We start from the raw sequence: 26,142 nt of genomic DNA on the forward strand, positions 1-26,142 counted from the left end.
GAAGAGGCACTAGAAATAGGACATTAGAAAAAAAGAACATCAATACAAGACAGACTTGGAAACCAAGCTCCATCAGAACATTAGAGGCTGCCATGGATTGTATAACTCAAAGAAAGAATTCTGCATTTCCCTTGCTGGGATAACCATTCGGTAACCAATAACATAGGCTAAACAATATAATAGGACTGCTGAGCAGAATCACATTTTCCACCTCAGGTTAGGGAAACCTTGATTTTTAACTGAACAGAAATGTCTATGTACGTGATACTAAATGTTTTGGGACAGCAAAATATCAGCTTTAAAGACAGCACAACAAAATGCACATTGCTTTGTCTTCTCATGACTTGAACTGTAAGATGTTTATGTTGTTTTATTGTCACTGACTAGATTTGCGTTTACCTGCAGTACTTTAGAACAGCGTAGCATATACACAATCCAAGCACCTTTTCAAGATTTTTTTGGAAACATTTATAGTTGTAAAGCTAACACTAATGCACACAGTTCAATTATCATATCAAATATACGAGTGACATCTGACAAAAGATAACATGAATTTTCAATACGGTGACATAACTTTATTGAGTTCACTCAATGTCTCTGAGGATTCAGGTAGACTATAAAAATGAATAGTTCCTTTTATATTTTAATCTTCAACAGAAATACAGTAAGTTTTTTGGTGTCTTGTTACAACATTCTCATTCATTTTCAAGCAAATGATTTTGGTACAAACAGAACTCAGACCTAAAGCTGAGTAACTGCACGAAACCATGTGAGGTAAGAAATGTCTCTTTCTAATAACATTTTTATTCTTTCACCAGGCAAAGCATTCAACATTTTTTCTACAATGGAAAATAGAAGACAGGTGTTTTGTCCATAGTTTTATTTCACCAGGAAGGTTCATACAGTTCTGCATAAAGGTCATTGTATGCACAGTCTGATGTACAAAGCTCCCTTTGAAAACTCCAGCACAAAGACACTGCATATTAACAACATTAAACAACGATGTGGGTGGTATGGGGGGGGATTAAAACAAAACAGCATTCTTCCTATCGGAAAAGCAGAATAAAACAAGGCACTTTCAGTAAATAAGTGAAGAACAGAAACAATCTGTATCAAATATTCCACAAAGCTGAGCAAGAGCACTGTAACAAAATTCTGCAGTAATGAACAAGTAAAATACAAAAAGGCACTACATAATCCTCTCCCTGCCACTCCCCTTTCTCAACCAATTAGCCAACTGAACTTGGCACAATGGAGTCTTAATTATAAAGTGCATCTCCTGTCTCAATGTTTTGAAAAATAGGCTTTAGAACACATGTAGAGATATCCCCACATGTACAATACATTGAAACAAAAACACATTGCAACTAGATTCAATCTAGTAATGAACTGTGCAGAGAAAAATATGGCTTCTTTACAAGTCTTTCATTTATCTCCATATAATCTGGAATATTTTTAAACAAACATGAATGCATTAGCAAGATAAGAGGTAGTATTCCAAGTAAAAGGCAAACTCACCGATTTTATTGTTACATGGAGATATGGCAAAGGTATCCCAGGTTTTAAAAGCAGCATTATCAAACTAAAAGTATTACAGCATGCTATCTTGGGATGAAAATACACAGTGTTTTGGGGGTCTCGTATTAGTTCCTTCAGCAAAAATGACCATTTCTTTTTTTTCTTAAAATGTCACACTACCGTGTTGTTTCATAAGTATTTTTCTCTTGGTACTCTAAGTTTTCCTATTGCATTGCATTAAAATTTCCAGAGAAATATTCTTCAGCTTTAGAATTTAAAAACATCATATGCTACAATCTTATTAAACGTAAGATGAGTCCATTTTACTTTAACAATCATTAATGTATGGCTATTAAGAATATGAAAACACAAACACCAAACAGATGAACACATCAAATGCGTCACATCAGTGGCAACGTATGACATGCTAGTTAAATGTGTTTGGTGATTTGAAGTTTATGCCACTCAGCTATGAAAGTCAGCCAAATTGTGTATGTACACTATCTAAATTTTAGCTGATTTTAGCCCTTATTAGACTTTAATATATTAAATATATAAAGGCTAGATAAAAACTGAACTCAAAGCAGCACTGGGTATATTTCTTATGTTAACAATTTGTAAGGATTTATGTAAACATTCAATATGTGCATTCTTGCTCTTTACTGTAAATTCTTTACAGCTACTATACGCCCCTACCCACAGTGTATGTCCCAAGCATGAAACTTTCCCAGATAACAGCAGATGCTACCGATCTATTCTTCTTCATCAGCAGTATATGCTACTTCAGCAACTTCAATTTCTGGTACAGAATTTTCAGGCAGAGAGCCGCTCCAGCATGCCTCGTGGTTCTCTTTATCTGAGCTGCAACAACAGATCAATAAACTTTGTCAAATGGAAACTAATATCATTCTCTACAGTGATTTTATGCCTGCAATCTACCAAACATTTACAAAGCTTGTTCAACTTATCACTTACACTAGCTCTAAGACCTAAAATCATCCATCCTGATGGCCTTCATGAAATGTGGGATAGCTACAGAGAGGTGCAAAAAAAAAAAAAAAAAAAGCTGAATTCCTCAGCTGTGCAGAATTTATTTAAGACCAACGATTTAAAAAGATACTTTAAGAAAAAATAAAAACACATTTTAAGTAAAGTAATAGTATTTACCAGCCATCCTCACCCAGGGTACCCTGGTCTGCTTCTACTGCAGAAGACTCCACCTCACCACTGCACTCACTTTCTTCTCCTGACATTTGACGAGTCATTTTTCCTGAAGATAAATCCCTGTAACAAGTAAGAACAGAGTGCCATCAACCTATTTATAACAAACATTCATCACCAAAAAGCTATTTCATTTTAAACTTTGCAGTTTCTGGGAACCTATCACTCACTTCTAACATGAGCCATATTCTTTTATTACTACAGAGGCGCAGGGTTTGCACTGGATAGCTATTTAAACAGCTTAAACAAAATTCAATCCTCTGCTTGTATCACAATTTGGTAGCTGTACAAAATAATTCACATCCCGGAGAAGTGACTATGATTTTAGGTATGCAATTAGAAAAATATGATCTAAGCCATGTGCACCTTGCTTCAATGACAGAAGGAACAAAATCAAAACACAGAAGGAAGACAGACAAGATGATAAAAAAAAATTCTTCAACAACTTCACAAGTTTCTTCATTGGCAAACTTGCATCTAAAGTTACAGAGTAATACAACCTCCTATTAAAGGGAAAGGTAATATTTTTTTTCTTAACAGCAACGTAAATTGATGGTCCAACTAACCTGGCTAAAAATAGAAATGTGTTCATGTAAAATTATCTACAAAAAAACAAAACCAAAAGAACCCTCATTTCCAAAGTATTTCTCAGAATGGAAAACAAACAAATTTAGTGTTGAAATCTATCACTTGAATTCGAAAGTCTTGTGAACAATTTCATGTTGAAAATAATTCTTCTATATTCGTTTAAAATATATTTGAACTACTATTGTTTCCATACCTTAAAAAAGAAGTAAGTAATATTTCAGTATTTATTATCTAATTAATTAAGATTAATTAATTAATCTTTGGGCCAAACCTGGCATGGTATGTTTAAAAGCCTGTAAATCTGATATTTAGTCCAGTTTTTCATATACATTTTAGACACCTGGCCTCGAGAGTGTAAAGACAGCAGATGTTTAATTGTTGGACCATCAGATCAAAACATTTCAACAAGGGAAAAGTAATGTTCATTCCTTTTGGGTTCTATTCCTATCAGACAAATTCATTTATTGTTATTTATTTATTTAAACAAAGTCACACCATTACTTGGTAACTTATTTTTACAACTAAAAATCACTTCAACTACAACTTGGCTGATTTTCAATACCTTTAAAGCATCTTGAAAACAGACAGGGTATATCTGTATTAAATTAAAATAAGAACAATGAAGCAAATCATCCGTCTTCCAGGAAAACAATAAAGATGAAAAGTCCTTCTTGTTAATCATGGCTTTTTATTTTAGTTTTAATCATACAAAATTTCTTGACACAATGTTTTAGCCAAATACAAGTTACTTAGTTTCCACTGGCTATTTCAGCATTTTTGATAGTACTCAATCATGTTGTTTTTCTAAAAGAGGAAAAGCATCTTTTAAACTCTCAGTTACTTGTTTTCAGGAGTAGAGTTACAAACTAAATATAGTATCAGAAATCACAATAAAACACACTAATTTAAATCCTTCTCCAAATATAGCCCACTTAAACCATATATTCAAAAATGTAACTTAGTCAATCTGGAAATGCTAGAAGCAACAACCTAGTCAATATTGAAGTACCTTAGTATTAAAGCATGCATGGGAATTTAGTCCTTTGCTAAGGAAACCCCACAAAGACTGGCTTAGCAGGCCTAGCAGGACACTGAATATTAACTCCCCTGCACCTGCTGCAAAATTTAGCAGACATGCACCAAAAAGCTTTCCTATGAAACGTCACTGATTTTTTTCTTTGGATTGAAATGGACAATCTCCAGTGATATTTAAAAGCTATCTGTGGCAACATTCCAAGCAATTCAGAACTAAGTTAGACATTAAAACAGGCATATAGGCATTTTATCATGATGTTCTGTCAAAGCTTTGAGTACAGGGGAAATTTTGTAACTCAAGGCAATTTTTCCACTGCTCTCACCTCTATCACTTCACATATCCAACACTTCAAAAGCAGAACAGAATCTTTACCTTTTCTTTACAAGATTTGAAGGATTAACAAACATAATCCTAGTTACTTTAGAGGGAGAAGACAGGACAACACTTTTGCAGTTATTTGTATTGAACAAAAGCTTTTAGCCAGAGAAAGATTACTGAAAATGCTGCCTTGTGTGCAGTTATGCGGGGAAAATTGTTTTCAAGAATACATATAAAGCCGCTGCTTCCAACTATCTGGAGAAAATGCCTTCATGTAAAGAAACTCCTAAAAGTCCTACAATTTCTACATACCTAATTCTTCTTTCAATAGCATCTATATGAAGTTGTTTTTCATTTAACAATTTCTTCAGTGATTCCACCTCCCTTTGTTTTTCAAGCAGTTCTTTTTGTAGACGGTAATTTGTTTCTTCCAGAGTTTCACAGAAAGCCTAAAAGACATTTAAAAATATCTTCAGTTTAACTTCAGTGGACTGCCTTTATTGATTTTTCTTTTTAGAAATACCAAACTGCAACAGAATCGTAGCTGCTTTTCTTTGTATTGATTACCATAAAGAGCTACATACTTAAAAAAAAAAAAAGTTGCCTTTAATAAAACATGCCACTTTGCTTTGAGCAATGAATTTATTATACTATATTGCAATATAAATACTTTACTGCATCCTTTGTTTGTGCCTCAATAAAATAAAAGGTTTTAGAGAAAGAGGTTTCCCTCTTCTGACATGCAGTCCCTAATATTGAACCTTTTTGCCTATAGAGAACATCAGCTGAAATCCCAAACTCCCTTTGTCCTTCACATAAACTTCGGTTTCACCTAACTTAGAAGTCAGTTTCCTAGATCTAAGTAACAGAGATGCTAGGAATATTCAGAAAAAGTGAATATTCTTCACTTACATGTATACCAGATAAAGATAGAAAGTTATAGTTGGGAACCAAATAGCTGTTGTAAATACGACAAGCATAAGAACTGTAAGACCAATGTTATTTTATTTTTTAAGAAGCTTAAAGAAATGTTAAGAGCAGTATTGACTCAGTCATGGCAGGTATTTTGTGTTAACCTGCTGAGGATGAAACGTACATGGCACACCCTGATGAATTTGACAGTAAGCAGCCTCAAGACTTAACGTAGAGCTAACATATAGTGCAATATTCACTGAATGCAGGAAACAATCGAAGTGTTGGCACAGAGCCTGGTGATCTACTACTGGTAAAAGTGAGCCTACCAACAGTCGTGCAATTCTGATTTAATAACTTACATGTTCTTGCTAAATAAGGAAACACATTTAGGAGGCTATCTTGGATTAACATTACATGCAACTAACCACCAATCCATGGATTTCACTATATATAAGCAGTTTATATGATGTTAACTGATTCTCACTTAAGAATACTGCTACGACTGCATTCCTAAAAGTGCAGTGTTTTTCAATCCAATAACCATTTCTATTTTTTTCATTGAGTTTTACTTTTTTTTTTATTGACAGAGATAGCAAATTTATCTTAGTTGACAAGCATTTAAGACCAATCATCAGTTAAGCCACAGCTTTATCCACATCTTTTAGAGCTAAGAACACATTACACAGAATTCAATCTTCATGCAGCATTTTAGGTGAACTCTAGCAATCATTTCCATTAAGCATTACTCCTGTTTCATCCAAGACAATTAAATGAATTCTAGTGCATGTTGTAAAACTGTTTGTGTTGCTGCTTAAAGTTGGCCATCGTCTCCTTAAGAATATCATTAAGTTATTTAATTTCTATCTTCGTACTATGCACATATAAATTTCCCTATTCACAGGGAAAATAAGAATATTCTATAAAAATATTCATTAAAGAAAATAGAAGTTTCAGGAGAGCACACTTCAAGCTCTTCAAAAAAAAAAAAACTGCTTAGAAGAAAGAATCCATGGGATACCAGGCTGGAAAGAAGATGGATCCAGGAGAGCTCGCTGACTTTCACCGACTACCCCCTCCAAGCTCGAGACAGGTTCATCCTGACAAGTAGGAAATCAAGCAAAGGTGGCAAGAAACATGCATGAATGAGCAAGAAAGTGCACAAATGGTAGAAACATAGAAAGATGACCCAGGAGGAGCTGCTCTCTGATCTTGCACTGATGAGTTCGGAAAGTAAAAGCCCAGCTGGAACTTCATCTGGCAAGGGATGTGAAAAGAAAGAAGGAAGTACTTGGTGTGTGTACACATTCAACAAAAGGAAGACTAGGGAAATTGTGGACTTGCTACTGAATCAAGCGTGAGAAGTGGTGACAGATGGCACTGCACAGGCTGGGGTACCTGATGCCATCTTCTCCTCCATTTTGACCAGTAATTCTGGTCTTTAGAAATGCAGATTTCTGTAACCAGAGGAAAAGACACAGAAGGGCAAGACAGACTTACCCTTGGTAGAAGAGGATCAATTTAGGGAGCACAAACTGGACATATGTAAATCCACAGGGCCTGACAGTTTGCACCCATGAGTGTTGACGGAACTGGCTGATTTTTAGCTTAGTGTCCAACAGGACCCCAGAGACCATGATTCAAAGATCAACATCAAAAGATAATTAAGGGACTGGAATATCCTTCACATGAGGAGAGGCTGAGAGAGCTGATACTCTTCAGTCTGGAAAGAGAAGGCTCAGGGTGATCTTATCAATATGTATAAATTCCTGACGGGAGGGAATGAAGAAGAGGGAGTGACACTGCTCAGCAGAGCCCACTGACAGGAGGCACTGGGCACAGATTTATAAAAAGAGACTCAATCTGAATACAAGAAAACACTTTAAAAACAAACAAACAAACAAACAAACAAACAAAAAAAACAGAAAACAAACAAAAAAACCTCTCCCATTGTGAAAGTGATCAAAAACTGGAGCAGGTTAACCAGAGGAGTAATGAAGTCTCTGCCGGTGGAAATACTCAAAACCTGACTAGACATGGGTCCTGGGCAACCTGTAGCAGCTGACCCTGCTGAAGCAGGGTGTTTGGACAAGGTGATCTCCTGGAGGTCCCTTCCAACTCCAACCACTCTGTAACATGATGTACTAACCTGAGAGACCAGAATTTTGTGCCAGCTACATCTGATAAATTTCTAGAAATGGTTAATGGGCAAAACTACAGCAGCACAGCTATTTTAATAGTTTGTCTAAATTTGTATGGTGGAAGGATATCCCTGACACTTCACCACAGTTTGCATGATTAAGATTTCTAGAGAAGGTACTTAAATTTCTTAATGAACAAGTATCTGAACAAGTAATTCCTGTAATTTTAATCTTAAATTCGCTATTTAATGGTAAATTGTTTAAGATGAAAAGTAACCACATAGAAAATCAAACAGGAGCACATAATAAACAAAATATACCAAATCCTTCAGACATACATAGAATGGAACAATTTTGATCCAGTGGAACAAAAGCCAAAGCACTCTCACTTGCACTCAACCGAATGCAAAATATAAATTTAATTGCAGGAGCTTCACTTAACATTCATAATTTCTATAGCATTAACAATGTACAAACAATTCTGAAGCATTTTTATTATATCAATTAAGAAAACTAAGAAGACCAGTTCTAGACACACTTCATATAACTAAACATGCCAGTGAAACATACTTCTAACAAAACAGACTGCAGCATGCAGTATTTATTAGTTGTCCACTGCGCTCACATGCATGTTGCAAGTCTGCTGCCTTACCAACTACTTGACACTACTCAGTTATCAGCAAGAATACTATTTTCGGTGGTAACAATTACTCCATTACATCTCATAGAAAGAATATTTTACAGCAAGGCTTGAAGTTTATGGTGTACACATTGTGATAATGTGTTGAGTAAGTCTTAAAAAAAAAAAAACCCTCTACTTATATTCAGAACAGGACTACTTCTACCACTTGCCTTTAAACAAACAAACAAATTTCATACACTATTCATAAGGGCTAAAAGAAAGCGGTTGTATCTTGAAACAGGGATCAAGTATAGCACTCAAAGATCATCAGTGTGCACCAACTATCAACAGACTCTTGTCAGTTTTAGAAATACATACATTTGCAAATCTTTGTGAAAGGGTAAAAGTGTTCCATTTGCAACATCCCAGCACATTGTACAATATTTCAACAACTACTGATTTCTACTGCCTAACATATTACATAGCACTTACCCTGCTCTCTTCTAGACTATCAAAAGGACCTGGAGGATCATCCAGACAAAGAAATTCTCTCACTGCAAGGCTTTAACAAATAAAATAGAGTGAATTACTTAAAGTACAAAAAAAAAGCAACAATACTTACAGATGATGATACAAAGTCATATTTCTTTAAGGATGCAGACATACAACCTCATAGAACTCTGAAGTATTCACAGCAACGTCAATAAACTATTAAGTCTCACTGGTATGTGTTAACTAGGGACAGTATTTAAAATAAAACTTGAGAAGTTGCACAAATACACTGAGAAAAGTTTTCAAACAAAAGGTAGTATTCAGTTTAGAACACTTTTTCAAATCTTCAAACTATATCTTCAAAATTTATAATATTATGATTAATTACCAAGTAATTTATTATCAGTTCTGTGCTTGCACTCACTACTTACAAATCCCTAAATCATCTCCTATTGCAATGAATAAAAAAAAAAAAAGGAGGATCTAAACTAATTCTGTCTCTTCCTCCTATCTAAGTCCCATTGAAAGGTGACAGCAAGAGGAAATTTTCTGCCCTCCTCTCATTCCCTACATTTGAGACAAAAATGAAGTACAAACACAAGAAATAGAACTTCTATCTAGCTACCAATCTGATCAAATGATCAAACAGTTTCAGATTCAGCAAGGAGAATGGAAACTGAGACATTTTTTCAGCTAACGTTGGTTATGACATCACTTTCAGTTTTACAAAGACTCTGAAGAGTATTGATCTAAAATGCATCCTGTACTGAACCTTTATTTTGTTGCTGGATTTATGTAAGCCTGTTTCAATTGCTTGTTGCAAATCTGAAGATGCAGTTTTTTTTTCAGACAAGGGTTAGTGAGAATTTGTCTTCATATCCACTGTCACCCAAGCAGCCCTTACAACAACATGAAAAATTCCTCCTGTGATAATGATCCATTCCTTTCTCCACTTAAACTATGTGAAAAATGTATGTTTTTTTTCCATGACTTGTGCAAGCCATAGCCTAAACTTTCTTCCACATAAATTAATAAAATTCTACTACTAAAACTAACATTATCACTCCAACTAGCTAAGAAAGTGATAGATGGTAAGAGTAAATACAATTGTTAAATTATTAGAAAAATAATCCCAAACCAACTGAAAAGTTATTCAGCCATATGAAGTACATTTTCAAGGAAGTTTTTTTTTCCATCCACATAATTTCATCAGCTTGTTTGAAGTGACCCTTTTCCACCATAGTGCTCAAACCTATTTTTTAATGGTTGAATTGCTCTTTTCATAAAGATGAAAGTTCTGCTGAATGAACTCACATATGCCTAATGCAGAAGAATTCATTATACGGAAACATGTCTGCTCATCATTCCTCTCCAGTATCTTCATGCTTGACTCATACAGCTCAGTTCAAATATTTTAAAATATTTAATTTAATGTCATTAGTAATTTTATTTTGAAGTGTAATATTAAAATGACAGAACATACAGTAATGCTTGTGCATGAAAAGCAAATATGCAGACAAATAGATGTGCAAAAATATTCAATCTACAGCCTACTTCTGGAAGGCCATACCCATTTTTTGTTCTCCCTACAGCCACTGGCAGAACTTTCTGTCTTTTTACATTGCTTTGGAAACTTCTTGAAAGCTGTAAATTTACTATTTAAATAGAAATAGAAATTTAAATAGAAATTTAAAGCCACAGGTCACTGCAACATAAGACTAGTGAATATATATATATTTTTTTTTACTAAAATATCCATCTGATGACATATTCATTTACAGCCTAGCTTTACTCCGAGAACCCGCTTTCCCCTCCATGTGTTATACCTCTTCCTTTCATTTAGCAAAACGAAGATAATTCTGCCTCAAGTGACAGTTTACAGAAATCTTCCACATCACGTAACGGAGGCTGCTGTACGTGGCTTTATGCTGCTAAGCCAGCTGACATCCTTCTCAAAGGAGGCAGCAATGCCAGCGCACACCCGTACTGAAAAGGGCAGGAAGGACAGTGCTGCACCAGAGATCTGGGACAAGAATCAGCAGCTGAGTTTCTCCCTTTCAAGCTGCTTCTTGTACAGGGTGGGGGCAGAGGAGAGACGTGTCATTTATAAAGCCTTGTGTTACTTTTGTTTAGCAGGTTAAACTTCTTTCTCCCACTTTGTGGGTTACATGGAATTTTCTTGCACACATGAAACTCTGTATGCAGATTTCAATTTGATCTTCCACTGAATTCCCAATATAAGGCAAAAGATTTACTCCTCTGCATGCCAACCTAATATTTCATCTTTAAGCCACTTGGTATACCTATTTTAAATAGAAATAGATTCACAAAATTACTTCTTTATCTGGAGTGCAGATTTTCCTCACAGTCAATACGCCCCAATGATAATAGAGTGCATAAAGAGAAATGAAAGAGACTTTTCTTCAAAGAGAAAAGGTCCTTCACTTTTGGTATGACCTAAACAGTTTGATAATATTTACAAAATCAGAGAAGGGTGAGATTTTAAAGAGGAAGCAGGGTCAGATTCTCACCTCTGCTCACGTAAGATGTAAATAATAATTTAACAGTAACTATTACTCTCTGGTAAGTGGATAAGAAATCAGACCGATCATATTTATCTAATTTTAATCATAATATGAGGAATCCAGATTTTCCACAGATACAAACATTATATCCTATCAGGATATCTCATGTTTTGGAATTTTTATTCTTCATACAGAGCCTTACACAGCCAAGAGCCAGGTTCTTTTCAAAGCCACATTACAGCTAACTACCTGCTCATTAACCAAAATAAAAACCTGATTCCACAAACATTTATATTACCTTCTGCATCTGATGAGTGAGTTGCCTTCACAACTTTTTTTTTTTTAATTATTACACCGCCATCAAGATATAAACAAGCTACTTCAAATACCTAACTAGCTGTAACAACATGAAGTTCAGTACAAACCCTTCAGAACTATTCAAGACGACTTAAAAAAAAAAAAAAAAAAAGCCCACCCAGCTCAATAACTGACATACTGACATTTACGGAATTCCTTTTCTTGGCACACCTATTACTGTGCAATTTAAAAACCAGGAAGTTCTTAAACTTCGCAGCCATATATTTGATCCAGATGATCATGTTTAATAGCTACTGACAGAGAAATGCAGATGTTGATCCCAGTTTGTTTGAAGCCTTTTATGTTTCCTGTCTCAAACATCTCACAACAAACCTTCACCCGGTAGCATGACTTACTGAGAGATGACTATGAATCATCCAAAAAATTAGCATTGTTTACTCAGCCTTCTCTATCCCCTTGATGATTTCACGTGCCTTGTTCTTTAGCCAAGCCTTTCCCAAGATGACAGACTAAACAGACCAGAACTCTTCTGTGGATGTTCTTCTGTAGTCTTCTCAATATTTCTAGCAGACCCTCTTTCGAAACTGAATACTATGTTTTAGTACTGTGCTATGTGGAAGTGCAATGCAGATTCCCACAGCAATAAAGTATATTTTTGTTTACTTTCAAGTTCCTCTTCATCAACTTTTCTTTATCCTTTTGATTATTTCTGGATACTGAATTGACTGAGAAAACTATTTATATCAGTGACAATGATAAATCATTTTCAGTGAAAATCAGTGAAAATGATCTCTTCTATGTTGTAAAATCCAACTGAGTTTGATGCTGTATATATACTTAGTGCTATTTTGCACTTGGAACATGTAATTTAATCTGTTAGTCATTCCGTGCCTACGGATCCTTTTACAATACTTCACGATCTCTTTGCTCACTTCCAGATATTCTGAACTTTGGTGCCTAGAACTGTGATCCAGAATCCCATATGTAATATCCCTAAATTTCCAAGAACCCTTTTATCCTTACCTTTAAACTATGTTATATGATTTCTCTCCTAACTACTTAGAAGATAGATTTTCCTCTGCAAAGGTTGTTACTTTTCCAAATATTATTTGTTAACCTTCTTACAATATTTTTTTTTAAATTGCAAGCAGTACCACAAGTGAAACTTACTTACCGATCTATAGTTCCCAGACTAGACACTCAAATTCCTTATAAAGTGTCAAATGTAGCAATAGCCATTCTTCAAAAAATTCAAGTAGGTGTGGGCAGTAGATGCTCTTATACAAGAGCCTAGCTATTCTGTTTTAGTTCACCTAAAATTAAGGGAACGCTGTTTGCTCTACACAGTTTCTTACTCTTAATTTTCAACTGAAACTTCGTTAAAAAGACAGTTCCCCAGACTGATTCCTCAAAGAATGGTTCCGATACAGTAACCACAGAACTTTAGATCTGAAAACCTTCTCCAACATGAGAAGTAATTGCTCTGCCTCTAGCAACTGACTGAATTCCTCTTTTGGCCTATATTAACATGATTTTACATTTCATTTGCCAAAGTTATATTCTTCTCATCCTCCAGCTTTGGGAGAATCTTCCACTTGGTATGAAAAATAACATTGTTCAAAGAGACCTTTGCACTTTGTTGCTTAAACATGGTATGCTTTTTAGATTCTTCTTATATCTTCTTTTTTGATTTGCTTTACATGAGTAAATGTAAATGACAATCCGTAAAGGTATTCCTATTCCTATCATGTCATGTAAATTAAAAAACTATAGTTTAATGCACATTTTAAGAATTTATCGCATAACAACATAGGTACTTAGCACTGTGCAAGCCTAACACTTAATCTCATTATAGTTTTCAGTTAACTACGTGCAACTCCTCTTTTTTTGCTTAGATTAAAATGTGATTAAATTAATAGGAAACCATATAATTCATATTATGAACAACATGAATGTTAACAAAAATCTATTACTTTGTAGCTCAAAAACACAGACTCTAGTAGCCTATATGAGGGGTTGGAACACAAAAAAACAAATGCATAGGAAAATTTAATTACATACCAGTTAGCAATATCTTTGTGAGCTACTAGGTTCTGGAGGAATGCTTGTAGTCCCAACTGTCGATCTTCCAAGAAGTCAGGATTATAATTATCCTTGAACCAGCGCTTTGGTGGAAGGGCCAATCGAAAGCCTGGAAACATATCTTTCAACTAAAATAGAAATCAAAGATGGATGAAAAAATAAAAAAGTCTATATGAAATACTGAATCTGATAAAGGCGTTGACTTTACTGAGAATCACAGGTTCTTTCTGTCTTCAGTGCAAACACTAGGCAATTTTCACAATAGTAAATAAATTCAAAATATACATAGTATAAATTGCGGGCACAGCTCTGTCACTGTACCTTATACAATGAAATGCTCTCTCAAATTCACCATATAAAAAACAGTACTCCAAAGCTTTGCTTTGTTATGCAATGTCTTTGAGTCAGTAAATGTAAGGAAACTATCAAAACAAAAAGTAGCAAACGAGTAAGCATTTCAATGGTGCTTCTTCTACAGTATGCAGGGATAGTAAGTACTACACAGATAAAATATATAAAGCTCATTACAGACCTGTAACTCTGCAACTCATCTTTTCTTGAGGACTAAGAATGAATGATGACATATGCATGGCATCCTTCTAGTAAAGGGTAGCTCTTTGTACACGGAAAATATTAACGTTTCCATATGCATGGAGGTGGCATAAACCTTAGTACTGAGACTTGCAAAATTATATTTTTGTCTTACTTTATTATTAATGATCTTTACTAAAATGACAGAAATATTTAGAAGAGTTTTTCTGTGAATTCAAAATTGAAATATGCGAGCAGAAGATGGAATTTGTGCAATAATTGGAGCTATCCACGCCAGCCAGTTACCTGTTTTTCTAATATGCATGAAAACCAAAAAATATTAAAACTTCAGAAGAAAATTACTAGATGCCTTTTCTTAGAAGGCATGCTTCAGACACAAAACCTCAAGCAGGATTTACAATCAACAGAAAAAGCAAACAAATTTTTATAAAAATAGCTTTCCCTCAATCGCCTCAAGAACAGTTTAATCTTTTTGCAAAGACAGGATCAGAGAAATTTCTGTCAGAGATACTGGCACATAAAGCAAATACATTCATATGTGTCTTCCAGTGATAGGAATTCCACAAACTGTCTTGAAAGCAGTACAGTGTTCTATGTTTACAGAGCACCAAAATAATTCTTCAATGGGTATCTTGATTCTTGCATGGAAAAATTTTAGCCTTCTGACAATAAGCTTTATTTTTGTACTTTTTAATTACTTTTCATAAACTCTTGGAAAAGGTACCGGGTGGTTCAGTTAAAAAGAGATACTGTATTCCAGCTAGAATCTCCCTACAGCTTAACAAAATAATCACAAGTGGGTCACAGATGCTTACAGAAGTACTATCTCATAGCATGCAAAGGATGCTTTTTAAAAAAATCACATAATTGCATAATTAATTTGTAGCCTATGATAACAACTAGTTTCTTATTTATAGAACGGTCTATTCTGTAAGCCTTGGTTCTTGTTTGTGCATTTAAATCTTCCCACTTTCCTCCTTGCTTACTGAGTTTTATCTTTGTATTGGACTCTTCTTGATATTTTTAAGTTTATCTTTGGTCATCCAAAGTTCCTTCATCTCCATCAATTTAACATTAATATGATACATGTAAGTATCCTTCATGATCCACGAAGTTAATGAAATGCTGAACAGAACCAATCTCAGAAAAGATTACACAAGGAGTTCCTGTGTTATCTTAGTTGTACAGACAATCACTTCCAGGAAAGCTTTTCAAGCAGATGGATCTCTGCTTTAATGACTTCATTTGTCTGGTTATGTAGATCACATCATTTATTTCTGAGGAAAGAGTATGCCTACCCACAGATTACTCCTGTCAACAAACATGGTATGAGAAAGCTAGCAGCTGTCAGCATACCAATTTTCAATGGCAAGTCCTGAGGCGTTCTTTCTTGAACACTACTTGGATGCATAAATAAAAAACAAACCATGGGGTCAAACGAGTTATGCTGGCTGTGGCTTCTTGCTTGGATCCAGCATCTTTTCTAGACATCTCTCCCCTACACTGTCATGTGATAGCTCATGCATGTCACATGAGGCAGTGTCTCAGGGAAAATAAGCTAACTTCTTTGTTCTTAAGATGGGTCATTTCATTCTTCACTCAGTAGCTCTCCAGGCCGAGTAATAGCCTTGACAAAGCTTCTCTTCCCACTGTTTTTGGGTAGGGAACAACACTTCCCATATACTTCAATCCACTACATGTTATTAAGAGACAAAACTTACACATCTAGCCAAATTATAGTCTTTGCCTCTAACACATCAAGTTCTGTCATGCTCAACACACTCTCTGATTCTGTTATTACAGCAAGACACAGTATATTTCAGTCTTTGTTGTATCATTTGCTTTCTACAGTTTGCTCTCATGTATTTGCTTTTCTTCCCTTACTTCTGTTTCTAATGATTTATAGAAGTTTACCTATTGCTCTTGGCGTCCTGTGACAGCTTATCTTGCACCTCAGCATTTCTGCCTTAGTCTTCACAAGCTTGTACTACACTTCTTGTACTGATCTGTATGTGTTTTTTTTTGTTTTGTTTTGATCTTTTTGACTTACTCTTTTCAAATCTTAACCTTCTGCTGCACTTATTTATTTTCTTCCTAAAAGGAGAGTTCATGGCTTTCAGCTCTTCCACTTCCATTTATTTTTATTTTATTAGCTGCTCTGTACTAAAAATGTTTCAGAAACTGGTGGAAGTTATATCCAAAACACTTTCCAGAGTCCTACTGCTAACTATTTTTCTCATTTATTTCTCACAGAGGTCAGGACAAATATAGAATGATATTACTAAGTTCACTAGCTGCTTCTATTAGTTAGCCAAGTTGTATTCATCTGCCTAGTCCTTCTGATTTTATCTACAGGCATCCCATTTCTTTTCACCTTTTCCTTATTTTAGTCACTGCTGAAGTTTAACTCTCAGTTCAGTTTGGACATCTGAAAACACATACGTTTTCTATGTGTCAGGCATATACCTGGTCCTCCTGAACAGCCCTTCCCTCTCAGTTAATACTTCAAATCACAATTCTCATAGCAATCAGGTATTCAATTCAGCTGTCATTTAATGCCAACCTTCTAATATAACTTCAGGGAAAAAATAATTTGCCACCAGCCTCAAGAAAGATGGTAGTTATTTGTTTCTTCTCCTTTTTTGCTCTATGTAAATAATTTCAGTTACTAATATTTATATTATTTACCAATTCAAAGACTTTTTGCTTTTTATATAATTTCTTTCTTTTTTTTTTTTTTTAATATTGTAAAAATATTACTGTTGCTCACCCAGGACTTTTTAGTAGGAGTCGGTATCTTCAGCTTTAAAGACCTGATATAGTATTTCACAATTAATGTCCAAAACACTAAACCCAACTGAAAACTGACCAACATAATTAGAACTTTCAATATTCACTGAACTTCAGTTTTATCAGCCTGTGCCCCTAGAAAAAAACAGTTTGTTGCACTGATGGAGAATAAACAATCATTGGATCATTCCTGCAAAAATATACAGGCTCCTAGTTTTTTTTCCCCATACAGAGGATGCAACTACTGAATGTTATTTCTAATCCATCCAATAAAGGAAATTAAATATAAAGTATGAAGCACACTAACAGCTGGAGATGAAAAAATATCTTTTCACCAGATATATGTTCATATGTGTCATATATGTTTATGTCTATTCACATATATAGTATTCACAAAAAATGAGATACTATTTGTCTTTCATTAACACAGTATATGTTATGTGCAGTGAAAAAGCAAGGAAAAAAAAGCAAGTGACAAAAAAAGTACGACAAGGAAAACAAAACATGAAATAAAAGTAAGTCAGATGAGAATTTACCAGTGCATAGTTCTCACCTTGTCATTAAGCCTGGAGAAGTCGGTGTACCGTCTGAAAACCACCCAACTTTCCTCTGGACTTCTTTTTACTAGTATTTTGTATACCTGTGTAGAAAAACAGGAACATCAGAAAAATATGCAGAACTTCAAAATGCATTGGCTGTAAGGCTGAAATTACCCTTTACTTCTTAATGAAAAAGAACTCTCAGAAAAAAAAAATATCAGTATAAACACTATGAATAAATTGCAGATTTGATAAAGGACTTTCCATAATCCCCAAATATCTTTAACTACTTTGTCTTGGAAGAAATGGTTTGTGAAACCAGATCGGGATTTCTTCTCCAGAAAGAAGAAGGCTATCAGCTGTTTTCTATAGTCTCGGCTATCAAAGAGATAAGTGACCTACTTTAACTATTGCTGAATTATCGTTTTACTTCATAATCCTTAAAGCCAATCTGCCCTTAAGATGACTGTAATAATCACTTACTGAGTGTTGTATTATTTGAAAAGGTCTCATCTGACTTGGCTCACAAGCAAAAGTGACGCAGGATAAAAATAAGATGCTGCTTTGGTCCATTTATCGTGAACATTATTCTGCCTAGAAAGTCAGGAACTATGACCACTTCCTCTGTTAGCAACATCAGAATTATGATACTAGCACTGTAGAACTGAGGTAATGGAACCTTAGAAACAGATTTAGCAAAACAGCAGCACAGTAGTAACACTGTTTAAAAGCCCATGGATAAAAACAAAAAAAACTTTAGAACAGAGATCTACAAATCAAACAGATTAATAATTAAACACAATGAATCTAACAAACACACCGTCATCTAAAAATATTATACCATGTCTAGGAAAAAGAATTCTCATGTCACAACCTTACTTTTTCCAACATAAGGAAAAGGACTTTGCACTTGCTCTGGATTAGCTTTTCCAGAAGGTGTTCTGTAATCAAAACTGATAAAATACAAGGGAGAAAGAGATAGTTTTTTGGAATTGTAATGATAGACACTTCACTTAATTACTTTTTAAACACTTTCTAATCTGTTTCATAGTAAAATCTTTCATTTTTTCCACAGCAGGTTAACTAACAAGTACATTTTTCTTGTTGCAGTCCCAACACATAGCCAGCCACACAGCTACCCCAGCTTCTGTACACCAGACACTTACCTTTCAGAAAAGTGTTTCAACATTTCTATTTTAAAATCTTGTAACTGTTTGCAGTTTAATAAATTACACAGGCTACACACAACTACAGTGAAAAAGAAAAGTATTCCTTGAGCAAATACTTCTCTTATCTACTTTTTAAACAGAACTCTACTTTCAAGCCGCAGCATCTGTAGACATCATGGACTATGGTAAAGGCAATATTTTAGTCATGAGCAAAAGGTTACTATCTTTTCAAATTTATTAAGAGATGCCTGCAAAGACAGCATGAAAACGTAACTCTTCTTTCTTGCATTTTCTGTGCTTGCCCAAATGTTCCCTGTCTTAGCAAGAGTATAAACAATTTTGTGCTATAAAAATTACATGAAGTGTAACTGCTACATAAAATCATGAAGACTTACTGCTAGTACACAGCAAAACACAGAACAAGCAGCTTTGCTGATTTACAGGATGTTCCACTAAAAGTTCTACAAATACATTGCTTATAAATGCACATTAAAAAAAGCAACCAACCAAAACCTCACCAAACAGCTAGTCTGGCCTTTGCTTTGTGCGCCTAAGTAAATATTACACAATGTAAAAAAAAATTCTTTTCAAGTTGTGTGTACATAATTGTAATAAAGAGCACAATCAGCTCGTGATTACTGTCTAAAAAAAAATACAGTCAACCTGAATCTTTCTGGTTTTCTTGCCAAGGAAAAAAAGCCTTCCTTTCAAAATTTGTAATTAATAAACAGACAGGACTAGGCTATTACAAAACTAATTGTCACTTCCTTCACACAGTTTTTTGGGAAAAACTACAAAGTCAACAGACTGAAGTGCTTTCAGGTAATCATTAGTCACCTTACTCCACCAAGACAAGATACTCAATGAAAATATGCAATATTTAGTAACAACTTTTTAGCTGATTTAGTGTCTCATTATCACTTTTTACTTAAGCCACCTAGAAATGATAATGGAACAATCCAGAGCTGCTAACACATTTGAAATCAATGGCTTACAAGCGGTGATGTTTTTAACCTAGCATTTTACTCCCTGTGTTTCAGCAGCTATGCACTCCAACAGGCAGTAACATTTACCTTTTTTTTTTTTTTTTTTTTTTTTGTATTTGCCCAGCACCCAGCTGGAGTATCTCAGACTTCTCAGACTCACAGTTTTGAGGAGTATGACATATTAACAATTAAAAAAAAAAATGCAACAACAAAAAACCCTTTAGTAAATGAGCCTCCGCTCTAACTTCTACTGGTGGTTTCAATTTAATTTCCACTGCCTTCCATCTCATTGATTTTTGCATTATCGAAGCAACCGAAATTTCTAGCACTAATGACTTACTAGTTTTAATGCACAATAGCATGCTTATTTTCAGCATCCAACTGAAAACATAAACAGTTAATTACATGCTTTCAGAAACAAAAACAGCAACAGACGTGAATTGAGAGAGAACAAAAATGCACCCAAGCAATTTATCCATGAAGAATGCTTCATTTGTTCTGTAACCTGGACTTCTAAATTCAGTGACAACTTTGACTCCTTAATTTCAGTGCAGCTGAAGCACATCCTACGTGCACAGTTGATTAAACCTTGGCATATTTTCAGATTAAACTATGTCATCTTAACAATACTACTCATTGTTTTAGTTTTGAAGGTATTGTTTAAAAAGGAATCTTTTCATCTCTATGTCACAAAAATTTGGCTCTTCTCTAATGTTACCATGCATGAAGACGTTAGAAATTGAAAACCTTATGGCAAGTCATCATTATCAAATAATTCAAAAGCAAAGTTTAGTTCTTTCCAAGAAGAACTTGATTTTACTAGTATTTGAAGTATCAAGATATTAGCTTCCACACACACCTATCTAAAAGAAAAAAAGAAAAAATGTTTGTCTGCTATATCCTCCTTTCTACCTATTTGTGACAAACATTGCTCTCCTGAAGGAACACAATTAATTAATAACAGATTCCATCAGTCCCACAAGCATTGCCTAATAATCTCTTAGAAATGTTTCAACCAGTGCCACAAAAACAAATGCACAAATGCTTTAATATATGGCTTGTCAAAAATCTGAATTGCCAGCTACTGAACATTTTCAGAAAAATCAATACAAATCAGTTTAGCTGGTGTTCTGTCGTAAGATACTGCATGTGATATCTCACTCTAATGTATTCAGGACAGAAGATTTCCAGTAATTAGAAACTAAACCTAGCAACACAAGAAGCTGTAAAAATGTGCTTTAATGCTACTGTTGTATGTTACTAATAACTGTTAAAGGTAAATAATACATGGATGTTTTATCATTAATTTTAAATACAAGACTACATTTTGAGATGTTTAACTATCTAGAACTTCTAGAAGTTCAATTTCTTGAGAAATGGCAACTTTGCAAGATTTCTGACTTTTTGAGCAGATATACTTGACACCTAAGTACAATGAAACACTTCTATTCCACATACAGAGTTACAGGAAAGACTGCTTCTAAGACTCATTTTTTTCCACCTGTATAGTGAGAATGATATTTTCCTGTCAGGCTGCAGGACTGCAAGACTAGTATTTGTGCAGTGCTCCAACATCCCTGCGAGATTAATTAGTGAAAAAGAATGTAAAGCACATTCAAATTATTATCTTGTCATTACAGAATGAGCTATACCATCCCAAAAACTTACAGTGAATTTTGCCCTTTCCTCCATCACCTCATAACCCAGTATAGTAGGCGTGGACGGTCGATCCTCCCAGCTCCTGGAATCTGTGTTCTGCTCTATTTCTTCTACGGGCTGAGTACAATATTCTATGGATGTATCCATACCTGTAAATTTAGTCCTAACAAGTGGACTACTACACCCGGATGACGCAGAACCATTCTGGTCAGGCACGCTCATCTTTTTAAAACTACCAATGGCAGAGTCCTCTAGCTGTCCTTTTGAGGAGCTGGAACTTGTTGAGATGCTCCCAAAAGAAGAACGTCTTTGGTTTCTGTTTGTAAAGCTGGATGATGAGCTTCCAATAGGAATAGGAACAGGAACATAGGGAGTTGCCATCCTTTTCGGAAAAAACTCTCAGTTTCAGGTCCAAAAGTTTAAGGTTTGTTCAGTGTATGCGCCATGCTGTCTCTTCTTTTCAAAAACAGCACCTGCAATGAAGGTCAGGGAAAAATAAAGAGCTTTATTTATTTATTTATTAAGTGAAAGAAATACTAAGATACTGCTTTGGAAGAATTTGTATCAGTATTGGGATAGTAAATAGCAACACTGATGGGTAAACATTTTCACAAATAGCTTTGCTTCATATAAAACACTGCTTTCAAATCATCTCAACAGGTTGAGGGACAGCTTTTCATGAATTCTCTGCCTTCCACAACTGTTAAAATAAAAATGATGGAAAGTGAAAGTTACGATTATGAAAGCGAAGTATTTTTTCCTTTATGAGATATGTACAATTTTTACTGAAAAGGTAAGGAACTTTCAGGCATAACCTAAAATGTTCGTGGAGGTTTAGTGACTGTTTAGTACAAAGAGTAGAAAAGTCCTTCTCAGGATTGTTTCCGTACAATGTCCAGGAGCCATACGTGCAGGCAATAATATGCATGACACAAGCAACAAGAAAACACAGTAAACAACATGGGTGAGAAAACATATTTGCATCTCATTTTATATATATGAGTATGATGTATCTGTTTTCATCTGTATGATGTATCTGTTTTCTGTTCACTGAGTATGATGTATCTGTTTTCAAAGCAAAATATTTTTTTCAAAACAACTGTTGCACATAATGCTGCAGATATCTGTAACAATTAACTGGGCACACTTTCTGTAGCTTGAACTACAGCAATTTAAGTTTTACACGTATGTACATCAAAAGCAGTGTTGCACTGGTAACTACCTTTCCATTTCAGGAGATTAATATGGAAAAAAAAAGTTCAAGCAAAGATGATGAATCAAAGATTTGATATTGTTCTACAAGAAAAACATTTCAAGCTAAAATTAATCTTTTGTGTATATGTATGTTTCTATAAAAAAATTAAAACAACTGGCTCAACCTGCCAAAAAAAGCACCATCATCTCATACCAAAAGAAGCGTTCTTACAAGATGCAAATGAGATACTATCTCTTTGGATTAATGGGATTTGAGTCACCACCTATTTCACCCACGAGTACACCAACCAACCACGAAGCTGCAGGCGGCTGTGAAATGGGAAACTGTCAGCCTGATTCATATCATATATACAATCAATCATCTACTGAAGCAAAAACCAAATGAGTTTTTTAATTGCCAGGGTGAAGTGATGTTTTCATTCTCTTCTTTTAAATAAATATTAGAGAACATGAATAAATAAACAAACATGAAATGAACCAGTATCAAAATGAAAGGCTGAAAAATGCTCTTGAAATAATTCATTCAGAGGAACACAAATCAACAAAAACTTCCTGAGCATTTCAGGAACATAGCGAAGGTTTCACATGCTCTGCATGTGTGAAAGCTCAGGGAAGATGACCTAAAGAAGCCATTTCAAATTGGCAGCAACTCTGCTGAAGTAACTCTGCTTCACCATGGGGGTGAGGCTGGACAACCAGCTGCATCTGAGAAAACAGAAACGCCAGTGTCGTAATACACTCCTGATTTATTTTGCTGGTCAGGTGCACGATTTGGACTACCCAGCAGCTTCTATTGCAGCACAGTCCTGCGTGACTTAACTCAGCACAGGCTGCGTGACTTAACTCCACAGATCAGATGGCTGATGTGCCTCAGCATTGCACAGGTGGAAAGAAGCGAGTCACCCCTCTTGGAAGCATTCTTCACTAGCAAAGCTATGATCTAAATCCCTTTTTTCCACCTGGATCTCAGTAAGCAAATCTGCCCCCTGCCTCCATTTAACTTTGCTTTGAATTCTAAGACAGAAAGAAACATCAAGATGTGATGTTGTCTCAGGTAGATTTCTCTAGCAGTACAGCAGCCCGTAAGAATTACTGAACAACCTAACACCTGGCTCCAGTAAACGTTACCAGCATGAGGAACTGAAAGCATCCCCTTAACGAATGCCCTACACAGCGATGTTCCTGCAAGGTGTGGGATTAAATCCCTGTAAACAGAAGAACACAGCTGAGTATAAGGTTTGTAACAAATCAAAGGGCCTGTAAATAAATAGATAAAATAGGATTATATCCTGCTGATTTATGAATCTAAAACATATTAAGAATCAAAACAACGGAAAATATGCCCACACCTCAGGGAAACTGTGATATTCACCCAGGAGTTCTCAGAACTTTGTGAAGGAAAAAAACCTGTGCTTTTCAGCACTTTGTAGTTCTGTCATTGTTGTTAAAAAAGACATTTTCATGTTACATGGCTTCTGGACAGTGCCTTTTCTAGAAGAACTCCCTTCTTTAAAGCGAAATGCCAGTCAAGAACTTACTGTCTTGAACTTACTGTGACCCTGAAATGCATACACATCACTGAAAGGCTTACCATGAACGGATCTGTAGTGCAAAGCACCTGGTGTTAAGAATCCTATATCCATGCTATTCGTGCTTCAGCAACTCTTATTTCAGACTAGCTTTAATTTGGTACCACTGACACTGAATGTTTATTTGCAGCTGGACTGCGTTAGGTCTGCTCCCAGAGTGCATTTTTGGTTGTATTTTCTTCTGTACGCTTTAAGACCATCCCAAATTGTGAGCCAATGCATACTAAAGGGTGTCGATCCCAATACTTGCTCGTAAAAGAGATCCTTTGCTCAAGCTCACAGTAAACACGCCCATAGTTAAATAAAAGGAGCCAATGCTATCAGTATCTCACCCATGTTCCTACAACTCTGAAGAGTAACAGAAGAACACTCTTTGAGTAATGGAAGCATCTGGTCAAATGAGCTAACGGCATGCCATGTCATTTAATACAATATATGTATTTCAAGAAAACATAGAAAGATATTAAAGCAGAACTTACTATACTTATGAATATATGCATATGCAAATTCATCTTAAACCGTAGAAGTATCAAAATCTCCAACTATCTAAAATACTTATTATGAATTTGGACAGGGTTTAAAAATCACGTTAATATATGCTTCATAAAGGCTAAACTTGTGAAAATTGCACCATGCTCAAACAAGGGTCACAACTTCAGGTCTTAAGTCTTTCTATGTGAGGCTTACTGCCAATTCACGTCACAGAAGAAACAGAAAGCAATTTAGTAAGATACTTTAGGACAAGTCACGGTGCTCCTTGCTCACAGCATTGCAACAAGGAGGGATGGTTTAGGTGGGCACTACTCGAGCTTCCCGGCAGCCTGGGCTTGCATCACTGCGTTAAACCAGTGGCACGATCGCGCCCCACCAACTTTCCAAATAAACAGCGCACTCGTGACACCTATAATATAAACCAGCTGCTGCGCTCTATTTCTTGTACTAAGTACTTAACTACCTTAACTCGTTAATAAGAAATTTGCTCCCCGTTCAGAATCCGCGTTTGGCTCAGCCTGGTCCCCAGCTGCAAATTAAAAAACGCAATAAAAAGATGAGAACATTTGCCGGGCTGGACTGCTAAGTGTGAAACAGGATCGGAGGGCGCCCCAGGAGCCCTGCCACATGCCACAGGACAGGCTGGTGGCAGCCAGCCCTGCCTGGTGCTCACCTCCCCTTCTGTAGGTGAGGCGAGAAGGCTGCAGCAAAACCACTTGAAAGGCTTTGCCTCCAGTTTGAAGCTCCTGCAGCTCCAACCCCTTGTAAGAGCTAATGGGTTTTAGGCTCAGGGAGAAACACGTAGGCCATCCAGTTCGGGGCTAACAGACCATGAAACAGAACAATCCCTATTTAAGGCTGGTCATGGGATTTAGGAGAGTTTCGGCTCCGCGTTGCCACTCGGTTACACTCCGCAGGTCTCTGCCTGGGCGGCCAAGCCCGGCTGAGCCCCGTTTTTTTAGGATTTAAGCACCACAGCGGGCTGTTTCCTTAAGAACTACAGAAAAATAAATAAAGAAACCACTCGCTGTGCTCGCTTACACAACTCCAAAACAGAACCACCCCCCCCCCAGCCCACGGCGACTCGGTGCCGGCTCGGCTCCCCTACACCCCCTTACCCCAAACGGCCGCCCCCCACTAACCGCCGCGGGCCCCCAACCGCCTCAGCGCCGCCGTCCCCCCGCTGCCGGCCGCCCCCCGCCCCGCTCACCCGTTCGCCGCCGCCTCCGCCCCGTTCGCCTCAGCCCGGCCCGGCCCGGCCCCGCCCCGGGTGCCGGGGAGGCGGGCTGGCGGCTCGCTACCTGAGCTTCGGAGGAGGAAGAAGGGAGCGGGCGAGGCGGCGCGCGGACTACAAGTCCCGTCATGCCCCGCCAAGGCA

At 36.2% G+C, this 26,142-nt stretch overlaps 1 protein-coding gene across 3 annotated transcripts; it reads right to left on the bottom strand.

Annotated features, from left to right (window-relative positions):
• Positions 1-553: 553 nt before the first annotated feature.
• Positions 554-26,142, bottom strand: SNX16 (sorting nexin 16). 3 transcript variants are annotated; one of them, XM_068672178.1, is made up of 8 exons: positions 25,975-26,142; positions 21,478-21,941; positions 17,669-17,755; positions 13,753-13,901; positions 8,849-8,918; positions 4,994-5,130; positions 2,686-2,802; positions 554-2,379 (listed from the first exon to the last, which is right to left on the bottom strand). In XM_068672178.1, exons 2-8 carry the CDS (start codon positions 21,847-21,849, stop codon positions 2,271-2,273), a joined length of 1,041 nt encoding a protein of 346 aa, XP_068528279.1. In that variant the 5' UTR covers positions 21,850-21,941; positions 25,975-26,142; the 3' UTR covers positions 554-2,270. The 3 variants fall into 3 exon arrangements, with proteins under 3 accessions (XP_068528279.1, XP_068528281.1, XP_068528282.1); XM_068672180.1 differs by having other exon boundaries at positions 25,883-25,987; XM_068672181.1 differs by lacking the exon at positions 25,975-26,142 and adding an exon at positions 25,007-25,031.

The sequence above is a fragment of the Anas acuta genome, chromosome 2 (assembly GCF_963932015.1).
Source record: "Anas acuta chromosome 2, bAnaAcu1.1, whole genome shotgun sequence".
In the NCBI taxonomy this organism is placed as follows: Eukaryota; Metazoa; Chordata; class Aves; order Anseriformes; family Anatidae; genus Anas; species Anas acuta.

Coding starts and splice junctions, on each gene's coding strand:
- SNX16 (XM_068672178.1), bottom strand. CDS start 21,849: ATGGCAACTCCCTATGTTCCTGTTCCTATTCCTATTGGAAGCTCATCA. Junction 8,919..13,752: donor CACAAAGATATTGCTAACTG/GTATGTAATTAA, acceptor TATTTGTTAAAG/CCTTGCAGTGAGAGAATTTC. Junction 2,380..2,685: donor ACCCTGGGTGAGGATGGCTG/GTAAATACTATT, acceptor CTGTTGTTGCAG/CTCAGATAAAGAGAACCACG.